Source organism: Triticum aestivum, chromosome 3D (assembly GCF_018294505.1).
Source record: "Triticum aestivum cultivar Chinese Spring chromosome 3D, IWGSC CS RefSeq v2.1, whole genome shotgun sequence".
Lineage (NCBI taxonomy): Eukaryota > Viridiplantae > Streptophyta > Magnoliopsida > Poales > Poaceae > Triticum > Triticum aestivum.
Genome location: NC_057802.1, coordinates 605,876,748 through 605,895,739, shown reverse-complemented (window position 1 = coordinate 605,895,739; position 18,992 = coordinate 605,876,748). Strand labels below are relative to the sequence as shown.

The following is an 18,992-nucleotide window of genomic DNA, read 5'->3' as shown; positions in this document are numbered from 1 at the left end:
TAAGCAAGCGTGCTAAATGGTATTGATGAAACTAGCGCTTGAATCACTAGGAGATGCGCGGAACATGCTACTATAGTACTTACTTTCGGGTGTCTAAATTGCAGGTTCTTCGGCAGTCCCGGAGCTTTTTTGGTGAATTTTCTCCAAACCCTGTCAGACAAAGAAAACAATTACTTGATATCAGGAAATGAACAAAGTTGCTGATATGGTGCATAATGATCGATTTAACTTACTTCTCGAGCATTTGAGTCATGTCCGCATAGTCCTGGGGATCTTTTCGTCTCGAGTCTAAGACGGTTACTAGTCCCTGCTCAAGCTTAATCTCTAGGAGAATATAGTGGAAGCTGCGCACGCATGCATAAGTCATCAATTACATTACTATAACCGCCTGCGTCCGGAAAACCAGCCTTCCATGGAACGGAGCCTGGCGTGCCTCGTGTCCATCCAGGGTGCTCAGGATTCTCGAGGGCCATTGTGAGCTCGTCGTTCTCTCTGTCTGGAACGAACGTCCCTTGCTGCGCTGCATCGATATAGTGCTAAAGCCTCTTGACTGGTTTTCTCAAAAGCTCGTCCGTCCAAACGCACTTCCCTGATACAGGGTCCAAGGTTCCGCCAGCCCCGAAGAACCAAGTCTGGCAACGGTCTGGCCAGTTCATTGTCTCTGGTTCGATCCCTTTATCAAGCAGATCATTCTCAGCCTTGGCCCACTTAGGACAGGCTTTGAGGTAGCCACCTGACCCCGTGCGATGGTGAAGCTTCTTCTTCGCAGCATTTTTCTTGTTTGTCGCTGACAACTTCTTACTCTTTTCCGATGTCTTGTGGGCCACAAATGCGGGCCAGTGATATCTGATCTTCTCATATTTGCCGATGAATTCTGGTGTCTCTTCTTTGTCGACAAATGTTTTCAGCTCATTCTTCCACCTCCTGAATAGGTCTGCCATCTTCTTAAGAGCATGAAACTTGATTAATTTCTCTTTAACTGGCTTCTCCGGATCCTCCTCTGGCGGTAGGGTGAAATTTGCCTTCAACTCAGTCCAAAGATCATCTTTCTGCATATCATTGACATAAGACACCTCAGGGTCTTCCTTCTTAGGCTTATACCATTGGTGGATGCTGATCGGGATCTTGTCCCTAACAAGAACCCCGCACTGAGCAGCAAATGCTTCCTTTGTCCGGATGGGTTCAATCGATTGGCCGTCACGCGCGATTGCTGTGATCTCAAACCTTTCATCCGAGCGCAACTTTCTCTTCGGGCCTCGTCTCTTTACCGAAGTTGTGCTTGATCCGGAGGGCTAGAAAAAATAAGAAAGGCGAGAGTTAATTAATATGTGTACATACCAAAACAATGAATGCATCAATTAGCTAGTCAGCACAGGCTTAACTAATATATTTACCTGGCCGGACTCTGTTCGGTCACCGGAGCCGTCACCACGGGCTCCTTCTTGCACCAGCATTGGGTCACCGGAGCCATCATAATCATGTCTTTCCTCCTCCACTCTTCGATCACCGTAGCCTGCTTCTTCACCCTGTTCTTCCAGACCATCATTGTCGTTAAGATACGACAAGACATCACCTCCGGCTAAGATTATGTCCCCCAACACCTCTTCTGCTTCCTCATCTCGTCCGTGCTCCATTGTTTCTGCAAATATTACAACATGGCAATTATTACACAAACATGACAGCAGGTGGATATATTAGTGCAAACATAGACCTAGCTTATTCCGGGTTTGGGGTGGCCTCGGCAACGCTTCAAGGGTAGGGGCGCGGCGGGAGGGGGTAGGAGACCGACATCGTTTTTTTCTAGGGTTTGGGTGTCCTCGAGAGTTTTGGTCAAGCGAGAGGGCCGGGGGGTGCTCCCGTGGTATAAGTTATCACGGTCGAAGTTATCCGGGAGGGGGTTATATCGACAACGACGACATACATACATGGGAAAATAATGTTATCGGGGAGGGGGTAGGTCGAACCCCACCCCCCCCTCGTGTTGAAGTTATCGGGACACGGGGTATATCGACAACGACATATCCGATAAAAAATAAGAAGACGAAGAAGAAATAAGAAGAGGAGAAGAAGATATTAATAGAGGAGAAGATTGAAGAAAAAAAAGAAGAAAAAAAAGAGGAGAAGAAGAAAGGAATAGAGGAAAAGAGGAGAAGAAGAAAGGAATAAAGGAGTCTCCTCTATTCCTTTCTTCTTCTCCTCTTTTTTTTCTTCTTTTTTCTTCTTCTTATTTTCCTTTTTCCTCTCCTTCTTTTTCTTCTTCTTCATTATCTTCCTAGCTAGATATATAATACTTTTCTAAAAATGTAACTTTTGCATATATAAAACTTTTTCTTCTTCTTCCTTCTTCCTTCTCTTCCTTCTTTTCCTAAATATATAAAACTTTTCTAAAAATGAAACTAACCTCAAATGTACCCAAATGTACTAATAATCTAACTTTTATATGCACAGAGAACATACATACATATATACATTTTTATAAAAATGCAAAAAACAAATCATCATATATATGAACAAAAATCTGAAAAAAAAATATCATATATATGAAAAAAACAGAGAGGAAGGCCGGCGGCCGGACCGAACGTGGCGGCGGCGTTTGGTCGGGGCAGGCCGGGGGCGTGGGGCGGCGTCGGGGCAGGGGCTCGGGCCGGGGTGGCGCGTCAGGGCAGGGGCGCGCGGGCCGGGGCGGCGCGTCAGGGCAGGGACACGGGCCGGGGCGGCGCGTCGGGGCAGGGCGACGGCGCGGGGCGACGGCGACGAGCAGTGGGCGGTGACGAGGAGCGGGCGGCGGGGCGGCGACGGCGAGCACGGGCAGGCTGGCGGCGTCGGCGAGCACGGGCAGCAAGGGCGCGGGGCGGCGACGGCGAGCACGGGCAGCCTGGCGGCGTCGATGAGTTCGGCGTCGTCGGGGGGCAAATGTTCGATGAAACTGAAAAATTTACAAGTCCTGCTTATATACAGAGAGCATTGGTACCGGTTCATGGCAGCAATCGAGACCAATGCCCCTTTTAGTCCCGGTTGGTGCCACCAACCGGGACCAAAGGTCTCTTTTCAGCAGCCCAAAGGGCGGGAAGCGGCGGCCTTTGGTCCCGGTTGGTGGCACCAACCGGGACTAAGGGGGGGGGCATTGGAACCGGTTAGTGCCACCAACCGGTACCAATGCACCCCTTTAGTCCCGGTTGGTGCCACCAACCGGGACCAAAGGCCTTGTGCTGCTGTGCCCGCGTCGAAAGTTTAGCCCCACCTCGCTAGTTGAGAGGGGCGCGTACTGGTTTATAAGCCCCACTGCCGCTCCCCTCTCGAGCTCCTCTCCATTGTAGGCTTACGGGCCTAATTGTCACTGCTATGCCTGATGGGCCTACTGGGCCTTCTGCGGGCCTGAATCCTAGTCGTATTCAGGCCGTGGTGGCCCAGTAGGTGGCATATTTTTTATTTTTTGCCTGTTTTTTGTTTTCTTTTTTGCTTTATTTGTTTTGTTTTGTTTCTACTTACAACAAAAAAACTTATTTATTTTATTTTATTTTGTTCTAATTACTTATTTATTTTACTTTATGATAATTCTTTTTGCTATTAAAGTTTCTAACCAAAAAAGTTCTTTATGAAAATTCTTTTTGCTTTCAATGATTTTGAACAGAAAATACTTCGATAATTTTAGTTGCATCAATTTTATATAATTTTAGTTTCAATAATACTAGAGGTTGCTTATAATGTTTTGAACAGAAAATACTTTGATAATTTTAGTTTCATAAATTTTATTTATATTATTAAAGTTTATTTTATTTTGTTTGTACTTATATATTTTATTAAAGTTTATTTTATTTTGTTTCTAATTACTTATTTATTTTATTTGTTATTTTTCATGCACCATTTTTCATACATTTACTGATTATTTTGAGCTATAAGACCCTAAAATTGAAAAACATTTCAAATGAACTCTGAAAAGGTTGAAAGTTGGCATGGTATCATCATTTCATCCACATAGCATGTGCAAGGAAGTTGAGAGGGTTACGGCAAAAATTGGATGCACTTCGTGTACAAAACGGACAATCTCTTTCGAAGTATTAGGATTTCATACGGAAACTCGTCTGTTACAAAGGGATTTTAGTTTTTTAAACTATTTGAACTCCTGACTTTTTGTGTGTTCAAAATGCACCATTCAAAGCCACATCATCAATTTTCAACCCTTTCTGACTTCATTTCTTATTTTTCATTCATTTATTGATTATTTTGAGCTATAAGACCCTGAAATTGAAAAGTTTTTCAAATGAACTCTGAAAAGGTTGAAAGTTGGCATGGTATCATCATTTCATCCACATAGCATGTGCAGGAAAGTTGAGACGGTTACGGCAAAAACTGGATGCACTTCGTGTACAAAACGGACAATGGTATCATACTCGTCTGTTACAAAGTTGGCATGGTATCATCATAATAGTTGCGGGAGAAAGTCTTCTCTTTTTTTTCGCTTGTGTCATTTGCTTATTGCGCCGTAACCATGGATAATCTTCATCGTTTATCAGGATGCTTGGGTCAGCCTTGACTTTGAAGGGAGGAATTTCATGGAACTTTTCATAATCTTCAGACATGTCTGTCTTGCCCTCCACTCCCACGATGTCCCTTTTTCCTGAAAGAACTATGTGGCGATTTGGCTCATCGTATGATGTATTCGCTTCCTTATCTTTTCTTTTTCTCGGTTTGGTAGACATGTCCTTCACATAGATAACCTGTGCCACATCATTGGCCAGGACAAACGGTTCGTCAGTGTATCCAAGATTTTTCAGATCCACTGTTGTCATTCCGTACTGTGGGTCTACCTGTACCCCGCCTCCTGATAGATTGACCCAGTTGCACTTAAACAAAGGGACCTTAAAATCATGTCCGTAGTCAAGTTCCCATATGTCCACTATGTAACCATAATATGTGTCCTTTACCCTCTCGGTTGCTGCATCAAAGCGGACACCGCTGTTTTGGTTGGTGCTTTTTTGATCTTGGGCGATCGTGTAAAATGTATTCCCATTTATCTTGTATCCTTTGTAAGTCAATACAGTCAAAGATGGTCCCCTGGACAACCAGTACAGCTCATCACAAACAGTGTTGTCACCTCTGAGACGTGTTTCCAACTAAGTGCTGAAAGTCCTGATGTGTTCATATGTAATCCAGTCGTCGCACTACTCCGGGTGTTTGGAGCGCAGACTGTTCTTGTGTTCATCGACATACGGGGTCACCAAGGTAGAGTTCTTTAGAACTGTGTAGTGTGCTTGAGACCAAGAATGCCCGTCCCTGCATATTATTGAGTCCGCTCCTAGCGTGCCTTTTCCAGTCAGTCTCCCCTCATACCGCGATTTAGGGAGACCTATCTTATTAAGGCCAGGAATGAAGTCAACACAAAACCCAATGACATCCTCTGTTTGATGGCCCATGGAGATGCTTCCTTTTGGCCTAGCGCGGTTACGGACATATTTCTTTAGGACTCCCATGAACCTCTCAAAGGGGTACATATTGTGTAGAAATACGGGCCCCAGAATGACAATCTCGTCGACTAGATGAACTAGGACGTGCGTCATGATATTGAAGAAGGATGGTGGGAACACCAGCTCGAAACTGACAAGACATTGCGCCACATCACTCCTTAGCCTTGGTATGGTTTCTGGATCGATCACCTTCTGAGAGATTGCATTGAGGAATGCACATAGCTTCACAATGGCTAATCGGACGTTTTCCGGTAGAAGCCCCCTCAATGCAACCGGAAGCAGTTGCGTCATAATCACGTGGCAGTCGTGAGACTTTAGGTTCTGGAACTTTTTCTCTGGCATATTTATTATTCCCTTTATATTCGACGAGAAGCCAGTCGGGACCTTCATACTGAGCAGGCATTCAAAGAAGATTTCTTTCTCTTCTTTCGTAAGAGCGTAGCTGGCAAGACCTTCATACTGCTTCGGAGGCATGCCGTCTTTTTGTGCAAACGTTGCAGGTCCTCCCGTGCCTCAGGTGTATCTTTTGTCTTCCCATACACACCCAAGAAGCCTAGCAGGTTCACGCAAAGGTTCTTCGTCACGTGCATCACGTCGATTGAAGAGCGGACCTCTAGGTCTTTCCAGTAGGGTAGGTCCCAAAATATAGATTTCTTCTTCCACATGGGTACGTGTCCCTCAGCGTCATTCGAAATAGCTAGTCCGCCGGGACCCTTTCCAAAGATTACGTGTAAATCATTGACCATAGCAAGTACGTGATCACCGGTACGCATGGCGGGCTTCTTCCGGTGATCTGCCTCGCCTTTGAAATGCTTGCCTTTCTTTCAACATTGATGGTTGGTCGGAAGAAATCGACGATGGCCCAGGTACACATTCTTCCTGCATTTGTCCAGGTATATACTTTCAGTGTCATCTAAACAGTGCGTGCATGTGTGGTATCCCTTGTTTGTCTGTCCTGAAAGGTTACTGAGAGCGGGCCAATCGTTGATGGTTACAAACAGCAACGCGTGCAGGTTAAATTCCTCCAGTTTGTGCTCATCCCACGTACGTACACCGTTTCCATTCCACAGCCGTAAAAGTTCTTCAACTAATGGCCTTAGGTACACATCAATGTCGTTGCCGGGTTGCTTAGGGCCTTGGATGAGAACTGCAATCATAATGAACTTGCGCTTCATGCACATCCAAGGAGGAAGGTTATACATACATAGAGTCACGGGTCAGGTGCTGTGATTGCTGCTCTGCTCCCGAAAGGATTAATGCCATCCGCTCTTAAACCAAACCATACGTTCCTTGGGTCAGCTGCAAACTCAACCCAGTACTTTCTCTCGATTTTTCTCCACTGCGACCCGTCAGCGGGTGCTCTCAACTTTCCGTCTTTCTTACGGTCCTCACTGTGCCATCGCATCAACTTGGCATGCTCTTCTTTTCTGAACAGACGCTTCAACCGTGGTATTATAGGAGCATACCACATCACCTTCGCAGGAACCCTCTTCCTGGGGGGCTCGCCATCAACATCACCAGGGTCATCTCGTCTGATCTTATACCGCAATGCACCGCATACCGGGCATGCGTTCAGATCCTTGTACGCACCGCGGTAGAGGATGCAGTCATTAGGGCATGCATGTATCTTCTGCACCTCCAATCCTAGAGGGCATACGACCTTCTTTGCTACGCATGTACAGTCGGGCAATTCGTTATCCTTTGGAAGCTTCTTCTTCAATATTTTCAATAGCTTCTCAAATCCTTTGTCAGGCACAGCATTCTCTGTCTTCCACTGCAGCAATTCCAGTACGGTGCCGAGCTTTGTGTTGCCATCATCGAAATTGGGGTACAACCCTTTTTTGTGATCCTCTAACATGCGATCGAACTTCAGCTTCTCCTTTTGACTTTCGCATTGCGTCCTTGCATCGACAATGACCCGGCGGAGATCATCATCATCGGGCACTGGTTCCTCTTGATCTTCAGCAGCTTCCCCGTTGCAGCATCATTGGGCACATCGTCTGGTTCCTCTTGATCTTCAACAGCTTCCCCTGTTGCAGCATCACCGTATTCAGGGGGCACATAGTTGTCATCATCCTCTTCTTCTTCGCCGTCTTCCATCATAACCCCTATTTTTCCGTGCCTCGTCCAAACATTATAGTGTGGCATGAAACCCTTATAAAGCAGGTGGGTGTGAAGGATTTTCCGGTCAGAGTAAGACTTCGTATTCCCACATTTAGGGCATGGACAACACATAAAACCATTCTGCTTGTTTGCCTCAGCCACTTCGAGAAAATCATGCACGCCCTTAATGTACTCAGAGGTGTGTCTCTCACCGTACATTCATTGCCGGTTCATCTGCGTGCATTATATATAATTAAGTGTGTCAAAAACCATTACAGAACATCATGAATAGATAATTATGTGACCAAATTAATAGAAGTTCATCATCACATTAAAACCAAAGTACATACATAGTTCTCATCTAACAACATATAGCTCTCCGGAGCATCTAATTAATTAAACCATACATTGAAACTATGTAAAACATTTCAATGCGAAAACAAATGCGATCATAATCGCAACCAAGATAACAATTGATCCAACGGCATAATGATACCAAGCCTCGGTATGAATGGCATATTTTCTAATCTTTCTAATCTTCAAGCGCATTGCATCCATCTTGATCTTGTGATCATCGACGACATCCGCAATATGCAACTCCAATATCATCTTCTCCTCCTCAATTTTTTTTTATTTTTTCCTTCAAGAAATTGTTTTCTTCTTCAACTAAATTTAACCTCTCGACAATAGGGTCGGTTGGAATTTCCGGTTCACATACCTCCTAGATAAATAAAATCTATGTCACGTTGGTCGGCATAATTTTCATAAACAATAAATGAATCAATAGTTATAAAGATAATATATACCACATCCGAATCATAGACAGGACGAGGGCCGACGGGGGCGGATACCAAAATCATCGCACTATATAATAACAAGCAATAAAATAGTAAGAAAATTAGACAAGTATCTATCTAAAGTAAGAATTTTTTCTTTCAGAAAGAAGATAAGAACAAGAGGCTCACCACGGCGGTGCCGGCGACGAGATCAGCGCGGGCGATCGACGGCGGTGAAGACGGGAATGGGACATGACGGGCCGCTAAACCTAGACAAATCTCGAGGAAAATGGAGCTTTGAGGTCGAGCTTCGAGAGGAGAAAGCTTAACTAGTGTGGCTCGGGCATTTCATCGAACACCTCATGTGCATAGGAGGTGAGCTAGAGCACCACAAAGCCCTCCCCTCGCCGGCCAGAGAAAAACAGAGCACTGGAGTGCTCTGCTCGCGGGCGAGGGATATATATAGGCACCTCATTGGTCCTGGTTCGTGGCATGAACCGGGACTAAAGGGCAGCCTATGGTCCCGGTTCAAGCCACCAACCGGGACCAATGGTGGTGGGCCAGGAGCGAGGCCCATTGGTCCCGGTTCGTCCCACCAACCGGGACCAAAGGGGCCAGACGAACCGGGACCAATGCCCCCACGAGGCCCGGCAGGCCCCTGGCCTCACGAACCGGGACCAGTGCCCCCATTGGTCCCGGTTCTGGACTGAACCGAGACTAATGGGCTGACCTGGCCTGAACCAAAGCCCTCTTTTCTACTAGTGATACAAGTTAATTCTCGGAAGAAATGTGCTTATTTGCAGCCTAAAAAACCCAAATATGCCAAGTAGCTCAACACAGTAGCAAAACATTATTCCATAATCTGAACAAACTTATGAATTATTAAGAGATGGGGGTTAGTCCTGCACAATTACCAGCAGGTGTGAACTTCCCATTCATAGAAAGTCAAAACACTTGACTGCTTTCCATTTTTGGCACCTTTAGAAAATTATGTGTGAAACTTTTAGAAAAATCAAGACCCGACTTTTGGGATTCAAAACTTTGAGAAATTTGTGTTTGAACTTTGGAAATGCAAACATTCAGAAAATTTAAGTTTTTGCAAGTTTAAAAAATAAAAATAAAAATTGAACTTTCAGAATTTTCCCAAATAAACAGTGAACTTTCAGAATTTTTCATCTTATAGAAGTTCATGCGTTGAACTTAGGTGGAAAACCTGGAGAAAGTAACCGCATCATCAATGTTTAACTTTGCCATACCATTCTTAGGAGCTTTTCATTGAACAATAGCGTTGCGCATAGTTCTCTGAACTAAAGTGTAAGGTTTTGCAAGACCTGGGGCTCGAAAAGCCAAACATGGCGGCCTGGACCAAGCCCTAAAGAATTACTAGCTAAATTTTCATCCTTTCTATATTTGTCCAAGAGCTTTTCGAATAGTTGAGAGCCATGTCTGATGTGTGTCATTTCTTGTGCTTGAAAATATTAAGCCTTGAGGCAAAGTCGTTCGCGGATCCATGTAAAGGCAAATTGTTGTAGCTTATGTTCATCCTTCCACTAGGGCATACATCCTATTAGGCGGAGTTTGTCTACGCTGGGTAAGATGAAAATGAACTGCAATGGCTCTCTTGATGGTAAAGCTGGTTTGGGTATGGTCTCGCACGATGAGCATGGATCAATTTTGTTCTCCTCGTGCAGGCAGCCTTTTCTTGTTGGGGAGCGTTGTAAGCTGAACTTGGAGCGTGCATGGAAGGTCCATCTTTAGCCTTAATGCGTACGGACCTGTCGGCAGCGATCGAGATGGGCTCTCTAGTGGCAGTCAAGATGATTCAAGCTCGCGTCCCTGGAAGATCGCGTTACTCTTCATTGGTGAACGAGGTCAAACACGTGACGAATCTCCGTAGAACGAGTATTACGCACACTAATCGTTCTTAGAATATAGGAGTAATTAGTAGCTCTTTGGCAAACTCTGCTCGTTTAGCTTTTTTGTAGGGTTACTCTCGTTAGATGGTAGAACGATGACCTGGCCTGAGCCATTGAGCTTAACTATATCTTTTCTTTTTAGGATAGCTTAACTATATCGATTGTAATCCCCTTGTGGTGCGAGTAATACAACTTTTACCTGGAAAAACACGTTTGACTCATCACGATTACCATCGCACAATCTTTTTTTTTTTGAGAATCGCCATCGTACACAGCCACACACTGGTTTTTTTGAGAAGAAGCCACACACTGGTGTGCTCGTGCCACACCACAGCATGTCTCGTGGGCCTTGGGCCTGGGCCGGCCGGTCCACCCGCCCGTGCGACACTGGCAGGCTTGAGTCCGTCCGTCCCAGCGAGCAGCGACTCAGCTAGGGTTTACCACCACCCCTCTCGCCCGCCCCCTCCGTTGACGAGATCCATAGCGCCACCGTCGGCAGTCGCCCCGCGACCTCTACGCCGTCCACCGCCTCCTCCTCGACCCCCCCTCCGTCAGCCGTCGTCACCGCGACTCCGTTCCGGCACCTCCCCCCGCTACCTCAAATCCGGCAGCGAGTCGGGGAAGTCAAAGGCCAGATTTCAATACAGGAGCCCAGCGGCGCCTCCCTCCCTCGACCAGCCGCTCCCGCCCAGCAACGCTGCGGCTCGGTCCATAGTCAGGTAGCCCCCCCCCCCCCCCCCCCCCCCCCCTCCTCCCTCTGCTTGACCTGATTTTTGTACTGGATGAATACTTGCTGTAGATTTGATATTGTTGTAGAATATACGATGATTATTTCTCGATGAGTGTACATGTGCTCAGCGTTACATGGGAAAGGATTTTGTTTGATTGATAGGCGTTTGTGATGATGATAATGCTTGTAGGGGAATATGCTGTCCTGTTTCGCTTACCTGGATCCTGGATTGGAATCCAGCTCCTTGTCGCCTCGTTCCGCCTGCTGGTCCTGTCACGTTCGGTCGTTGGATCTGGTTTCTAGGCATGGGTTCGATGTCGCTTGATGGGTCATTTAACCATCTAGTTTCTGCCCCTCGCACGACCCGTAGGCGCACCGCATCGGCAGCTCTGTGCGCTCCATTTTATTCGTGTTTCTCTTGGTGCTTCGCCCCTTGGCTGCTGGCCTTGGCTCGCACCCTCGTTGCCGCCAGTGAGTGCAGATCGTGCGGGGTTCATCGCCGAGGCATCTAGCTGCGTGGGCACGTGCTCTGGGTGGCGTCCCGAATTCCCTTGGCCTCCCACAAGTGCGTGCTCGATCGTGCGGGGTTCATCGCCGTGGCATCTAGCTGCGTGGGCGCGTGCTTTGGGTGGCGTCCCGAATTCCCTTGGCCTCCCACATGTGCATGCTCGATTGTGTGGGGTTCATCGCCGTGGCATCTAGCTGCGTGGGCACGTGCTCTGGGTGGCGTCCCGATTCCCTTAGCCTCCCACAAGTGCATGCTCGATTGTGGGGGGTTCATCGCCGTGGCATCTAGCTGCGTGGGCACGTGCTTTGGGTGGCATCTCGACTTCCCATGGCCTCCCACAAGTGCATGCTTGATTGTTCGGGGCCTCGCGGTGCGGCTTCTTGACGACAGCGTGGGTGCGGGGCGCTGCCGTGAGCCGCGCCAGTACTAGAACATGGAACGGAGCTGGAACCTGCTCTACCGGAGCAGACGCTCAAGGTGCTGGCCTCGGTGGCGCTAACGACCACAGGGGCCGCCACGGAGATGGCGGCACAGCGGCTGGAGGAGCACGAACTCCATGGCGGCGCCGACAGCTTCTCTTCGGCTGATGCTCCAACACCATGATTGGCCGTGTTCTTGTTAGGATAAGACGATAAGTACGTATATGTAATTCATGTTTTTAGAAAAACGAGTAATAGTCGTTTTTCTACAAACCTGAAATTCCAGGTTTACGAGAACCAAGTTTTATAGTCCCATAGGAATGAAACCCGTTTGAGCGAGAGTAGTACTAGGATGGGTGACCTCCTGGGAAGTCCTCGTGAAAGGGTTTCATATCTAAGGATTGTGATAGGCTTGGCGAGCCAACGTAAAAACTAGCCAGTCTTTTGGGTATGAAACCCATTTGGGCGAGAGTAGTACTAGGATGGGTGACCTCCTGGGAAGTCCTCGTGAAAGGGTTTCATATCTAGCCTACCCCAACTTATTTGGGATAAAAGGCTTCGTAAGTAAGTACGAGAACCAAGTTTTATATATCTAGAAGTTTTTTTTTGCGGAAATCTCCAGGAGTTTGTTAGAATTGCCAAACGTGATTTTACTCTTTTCCTGGTTTGTAGAGAATGAATTCTATATATTCCACGTATCCAAACAACCCATGCATGTCTTACCTTTTTAACTCATGCAGTGGCGCGTAATTAATGTACATTCTCCGTTCGTTTTGATATGTTATACTGGTTGTGCTTGGTGTAGCTGTCGTGGTCGACTTATTACTGCTTATTAGGTATTTCCTTTTTATTTGCAAGTGCTGATTAATATTTGTTGTGATTACATGAATAATCGACAACGGTTACTTATTGAGTTCTTATGGATAAGCTTGCTGCTGCTTTTTTCTTTGTGAATGCCGATTGAGCGACTGATTTACCGGAATCATGGCCACATCTTTCTAGCACATGCATCGCAGTGATACATGACCCATTTGTTTGATTCTTATCATTCTGCGTTATCATGTCGGATGAATGTCTATACCATGAATGCTTATCTTATATATATAGCTGATATGTATCTATTCATCTTTGTAGTGCCTGTCATTAATCTGTTTGTGCATATTCTTGTCTAGTGAGTAAACCATGAGCCATGCCGGTAAGCGTACCAGCCAACACAGGGATCATGACAGAGAAGACAGGGACCAAAAGCGGAGGCCGGCCCACACCCAGGAAACCTCCAGTACGGATGAATTGGTTGTTTACCGGATACTTTGTCCAGACAAAGTGATTGGTAGTGTAATTGGCAAGGGTGGCAAGGTGATAAATTCCATCCGGCAACAGACGAATGCCAAAGTCAAGGTTGTCGACCCTTACCCTGGTGCTGAGAAAAGGGTTATTTTGGTATATTGTTATGTCAAGCATAGAGACCTCAAGCATAGCGACATAGATGCTGATGATGATGACAGGGAGCCTGTTTGCGCAGCACAAAATGCATTACTCAAGGTGCATGATGCAATCGTTGATGCTCTGGCAGTCAATAGTGACTCTGATGATGAAGAAGCCAACATTCTTGTACCAGCTAGTCAAGCTGCAAGTGTTATTGGAAAATCTGGTTCTGTCATCAAGAGGCTTCGCTCGGTTTCAAAATCATTCATTAAAGTTAAACCAAAAGATCCAAGCGATGTTACACACTCATGTGCTATGAGTTTTGATAATTTCGTTCAGGTATATTTTCCTCCATATAATAGTTTGGTGAGCTGTGCCGAGATAATGTGAGATTTTCTATTAGTGAGTAGGTTAATTCTATCAAGCAGCAATTCTTTAATTCCCAGTACATGTTTTTGTGTTAAAATGGCATATATCATTGTCATCTCTCTATCATGGTAAAGAAATCAGCAAGTTGTTTGATACTCCCTCCGCCCCTAAGTATACTTTGTATATAATTTTTTTCAAAATCAACCTTTGTTAACTTCGACTGAGTTTATAGAAAAAATTATCAACATATAGAATATCAAATCAATGCCATTTTATTTATCATGAAATATATTTTCATCTGGTATTGTAGATATAATTATTTTTCTCTATAACAACAACAACAACAAGGCCTTTCAGTCCTAAACAAGTTGGGTATAAACTTCGTCAAGTTGATGAAGATTGATGTTTGAAGAAATTAATGCGCACTGTATTATGGGATGGAATAATGCATATTGATGAAGATTGGAAATTAATGCATATTAATAATTTATTTTCCCAGATGAAGACAATTGATAATTCTATTTTGTTTTCTGTTTGTGTGGTGCTCACTTACACTGTTGAACAATTCCAACATTTTGAGATCTGATATGTTGTTCAATGTCCATTCTTCTTCGGTATTCTGCTAATTATTAACTATTACTATTACCATTTTTAACAGATAACTGGGGATGCTAGAGCTGTCAAGAAGGCATTGTTTGCAGTATCAACAATTATCTACAAATGTCCATCAAAAGAGAACATTTCTCTCGAAACATCTATTGATGAACTTCCTCCAACCATTATACTTCCTTCAGAGCTTCCGGTTTATCCGGCTAGTAGCTTATACTCAGTGTCAGATGCTTCTATGCCATGTGGACATCCAAGTCTGTCTATCTTAGGGGCACCAAGTCATGGTTCTCATGTTCCTGAATTTACTGTACCCACTGATGCTCATGGCGGATTGCCCATTTATCATTCTATGGTTCCAGCTATTCCTACTTATAACACCCCAAAATGTTCAGGAGAACTATTGCTGCGTGTTGCATGCCCTGCTGACAAGATTGGGTTGGTTATTGGTAAAGGTGGGGTGACCATAAAGAGTATAAGGAAAGAGAGTGGTGCAAGGGTAGATGTTGATGATGCAAAGAATGACAAGGAGGAAAGTATAATCACCATTGCATCCACTGAGGTTAGACCACATTTCCAGCTGGCTAGCTGCGCTTTGTCGTTATACCCTATGATATGCTTTTTATTTGAGGTGACACCTTCTGTTTCAGGCCACCGATGATGTAAAGTCTGCAGCAGTGGAAGCTGTTCTTCTGCTTCAAGCAAAGATCAATGATGAAAATGAAGATAGAATGCATCTTCGTCTTCTTGTTCCAGCTAATGTGATTGGCTGTCTTATCGGCAAGGGTGGTTCAATCATTAATGACATGCGGACTAAGTCTAAGGCAATTATCTACATATCAAAGGGCACTAAGCCTCGGAGGGCATCTTCCAGTGATGAGCTCGTTGAGGTTTGCCCCTTGTGTTATTGTTTGAGATAGTCTCCGTGGATCTATCTAGATGTCTTTACGAGTTTTATTGCATGTAGGTGTCTGGGGAAGTGGACAACCTGCGTGATGCTCTTGTTCAGATCGTTCTAAGACTCCGGGAAGATGTTCTGAAGGACAGCGTGGGAAGGCAAAATTCTGGCAAGGATGGGAAGCTAACTGTTGCCACCACTGAACCAGTGTATTCAAGCAGCTTTCCGATGCCAGCATTACTACCGTACAGTCAACAAATCACTCCATTGCGCTATGATCAAAGGAGTGAAGTTGAGCGTGGCTCAAATGTATTTCCTCGTAGCAGCTTGTATCATGGATACAGCCCCAGGCAGGTAAAATGTTTTGCTTCAACGTCAATTTTCTTTGTTTCTCTATTGATCTTCATAATGAGACGTGCCTATTAAGTTTGTGAGATAAACTTAACCGGTGATATCCTCCATCAGGCTGTAGATGATGGGTTTGGAGTACGCTCCTCGTACACTTCAAAGCCATATGGAAGGTAGGTTGCAACTGAACTCACCATAAACCCTTTCTAAGCCATGCTCCATTTTTTTACGAATAGCCATGCTCCTTGTGTGGCTCTCTTAGATTTGTAGTTATTACTTGGGTCTTTATTCTAATCCTTACGATTGTATTTCTTTTTGCTGATTACCACTGATCAGACGCGTCCCGGATATGGAAATGTTTATTCCATCTAGTGGCCTTTCAAAAGTAATGGGGAAGCATGGCACAAACTTGGACAATATTAGAAAGGTCAGTTTACTATTTCATTTTACTGGTGCTTGCGCTTTTAATTAAGATATAGCTTTGATGTGAGTTCAGCATCTAGTAAAGGTGTGGAAAAGAGGCACATGTAGATAGCAAAATTTTTTTACAGGTGACTGCCTGAAGGAGTGTCCTCACTCCAGTTCATATGGGGTGCTACTTGCTGTTTGAGACACTTATTTTGGGACGGAGGGAGTCCATTAGTATATACCAGTACCTAAAAGAATAGGTTGTTTTCTAGTCTATTAGATCTTTTGATTCTTTTATTATTATTTTTTTGTAAAAAAGGGTAATTTTATCCATGACTACAGATGAAATGTAGAACGTAATGGTGTGTGTACAACACCAAGAGTGGATTGCTTTCAGGCAACCTTTGTACAGGATTAGCACGCATGAACATATGGAAAGCATGATCAGTTATGAACTTATAATCTGACATCTTGAATGGTCTATTTTTAGGATTACTTGATAGGTAGGTTAATTTTACTTAAAGTATGGTTTCACGTTCTATTTCACTATCCACTGGGGGTTCTTTTCACCTTTTCCTCACAGTACTAGTTCACAGTTGACATGCAATCATTGATTATAACTGCAGATTTCTGGAGCTGACATCGAAATTATTGAATCAAAATCATCTCGTCATGAGCATGTTGCTCACATATTTGGCACCCATGAGCAGAGGCAGTCGGCAGAGAATTTGATCAAAGCTTTCATAATGTCTACTTAAGGACGTTCTTCCCGCTGTAGTTTGAAAGGATATATGTGGACACTTCAGTCAGCTCTATCGGACTCTTGCCATCCCATAATGTCCTTAGATCAAAAACAATCCTCTCCATCCCTTCAACTCTCCAATAAACCTCATGCTTATCTCTCTATCTTCCTCAGATTCTCAACCATGGCTTACTTGTGTGGACTTGTTCGTGTTTAATCGCATGTTCAGATATTCCCGTCTAATCTCGATGAGTGCCTCAATCTCTGCTTATTCATAACCAATTCTTTATGCTGTCAGCGCTGATAGCTGATTCATTCGCTTGCCAGTATGGAAGGGGCCCTTGACACCTTTTTTGCCGCTTCAAACAGAACATGCAGCACATGTTTTTCCAGTGTTGTGCATGGTGGCAATACCTTGCTTAGATATCCAAGGAGTATTCTAACACTTTGTTTTTTAAGTAATCTGTTGCACCATTACCAAGTAGAATTCTTGTCCTTTTCCATGATAGACTTCTACATGACCGTTCTTGTACTCTTTTGCCACTTACCATGATTGATAGTCTTCAGTCAGAACATGCGGTACACGTTTTTTCAGTGTTCTGCATGGTGGCTGCTACATCGTCCTTAGATATCTAAGGACTAATCTAATACTGCAATTTTAAGAAATCTGTTTCATCGTGACTAAGTAAAATTCTTCCTGTTCTTTCCAGATACTCTAAAATTGTGTATACTAATTTAAAATAGATTCTGTACTTGACTCCTCTCTCCAATCATCATCTCAACTTGTTCGGCCATTCCTTAGGTGGATATGTTCTTAGATATGGTTATGTTTCTTTGGCATCAACTAGGTCGGTAATGTTGAAATCTGTTTCATCAATCAATACCAAGTAAAATTCTTGCCCTTGTCAAATAGGTGTTGGCTGAGTAATGGCCTGAAAATTATGTATAATCTAGAAGTAGGTTGTGTACATGACTCCTCTTCCCATTCATCACCGTCATTTCTTGGCCATATATGTTCCTAGATTGGTTACATCTCTTGGACACCAACTGTGAATACTAAGTAGGGTGGGTAGTCATGGCCACTCTTTATAAATAATTTCTTCTTATTGAGTTCCAATCGCTTGGAGGTATTGCTAGTTATCCTGCGGCTACTGCTTGCCATTAGGTGAATTCGTAAATAGAGAACAGGAATGCTGAGATTTTGTTGGCAGTCAGGTCTCAGATGATGATTGCTCTGTTCTTGTTTGCTCTGTATGTCAGCGCTAATAGCTGATTCTCTCTTTTGCCAGTAAGGGAAAGGGCCCTTATACTCCTTTGCCAGCTTGCCTTTAATTAGAACATGCAGCACACGTTTTTTTTTTTCCAGTGTTGTGCATGGTGGCGATATCATCCTTAGATACCAACTATAAAATTCTTGTTGTCCTTTTTATGATAAACTTCAACATTATCCTTTTTATACTCTTTTGCCACTCGCCATGATTGATAGTATTCAATCAGAACAGCAGTACACGTTTTTTTTTCCAGTCTTTGCATGGTGGCATCCTTGGATATCTTAGGAGTACTCTAGTACTTCAAATTTAAGAAATCTGCTTCATAATTACTAAGTGAAATTCTTGTCGTCCTTTTCAAGTATATATATCTGTATCTTAGCAATGACCCTAGAATTACCTATAATCTAGAAATAGGATCTGTACCTGACTCCTCTTCCCATACATCATCTCAACTTCTGCTGTCATTCATTCCTTAGCCATGCACATTCTTAGATATGACCAATGTTTCTTTGACATGGAAAAACTGTGAATAGTAGGTAGATAGGTAGTCATGGCAACTTTTGTAAATAGTAGGTGGGTGGTCATGGCAACTTTTGTAAAGAGTAGGTGGGTAGTCATGGGAAGTCAAGATAACTTGAGGCTACTGTTAACGCGATGCAATTAGTAGGGGTGAGTTCTGCCTCTTGTAAATATTGAACATGGGATGCTGAAATTTTGTGGCAACCAGCTGATGATTCGTTTCTCTGTTCTTGTTTGTTCTCTGTGGCGTGCTATCTTGAGTGGCACTCTTTTCACTGAATTCGTGGTTCGACCATTGTTTGTGGAGTGTGACATTGTTGATAAATTTTGTGGGCCTTCTAATATGCATCTGGTTCTTTTATTTTTTTGTAACTTTGTAAGCAACGGTTGATATGATGTTTGTCATAACAGAATATAGCTTCACATCCATATTACAGTGTGACATAAGTACAATTGGCTGGCTGATATGTATATTCTGAGTACATCATT

The 18,992-nt window shown here is 44.2% G+C and overlaps 1 protein-coding gene across 1 annotated transcript; it reads left to right on the top strand.

Annotated features, from left to right (window-relative positions):
• Positions 1-10,677: 10,677 nt before the first annotated feature.
• Positions 10,678-18,728, top strand: LOC123080896 (KH domain-containing protein At4g18375). The gene is made up of 8 exons (XM_044503836.1): positions 10,678-10,979; positions 13,090-13,681; positions 14,370-14,879; positions 14,968-15,207; positions 15,285-15,569; positions 15,681-15,736; positions 15,900-15,990; positions 16,598-18,728. The coding sequence occupies exons 2-8, from the start codon at positions 13,100-13,102 to the stop codon at positions 16,727-16,729; spliced, it is 1,896 nt and encodes a 631-aa protein (XP_044359771.1). The 5' UTR covers positions 10,678-10,979; positions 13,090-13,099; the 3' UTR covers positions 16,730-18,728.
• Positions 18,729-18,992: the final 264 nt, after the last annotated feature.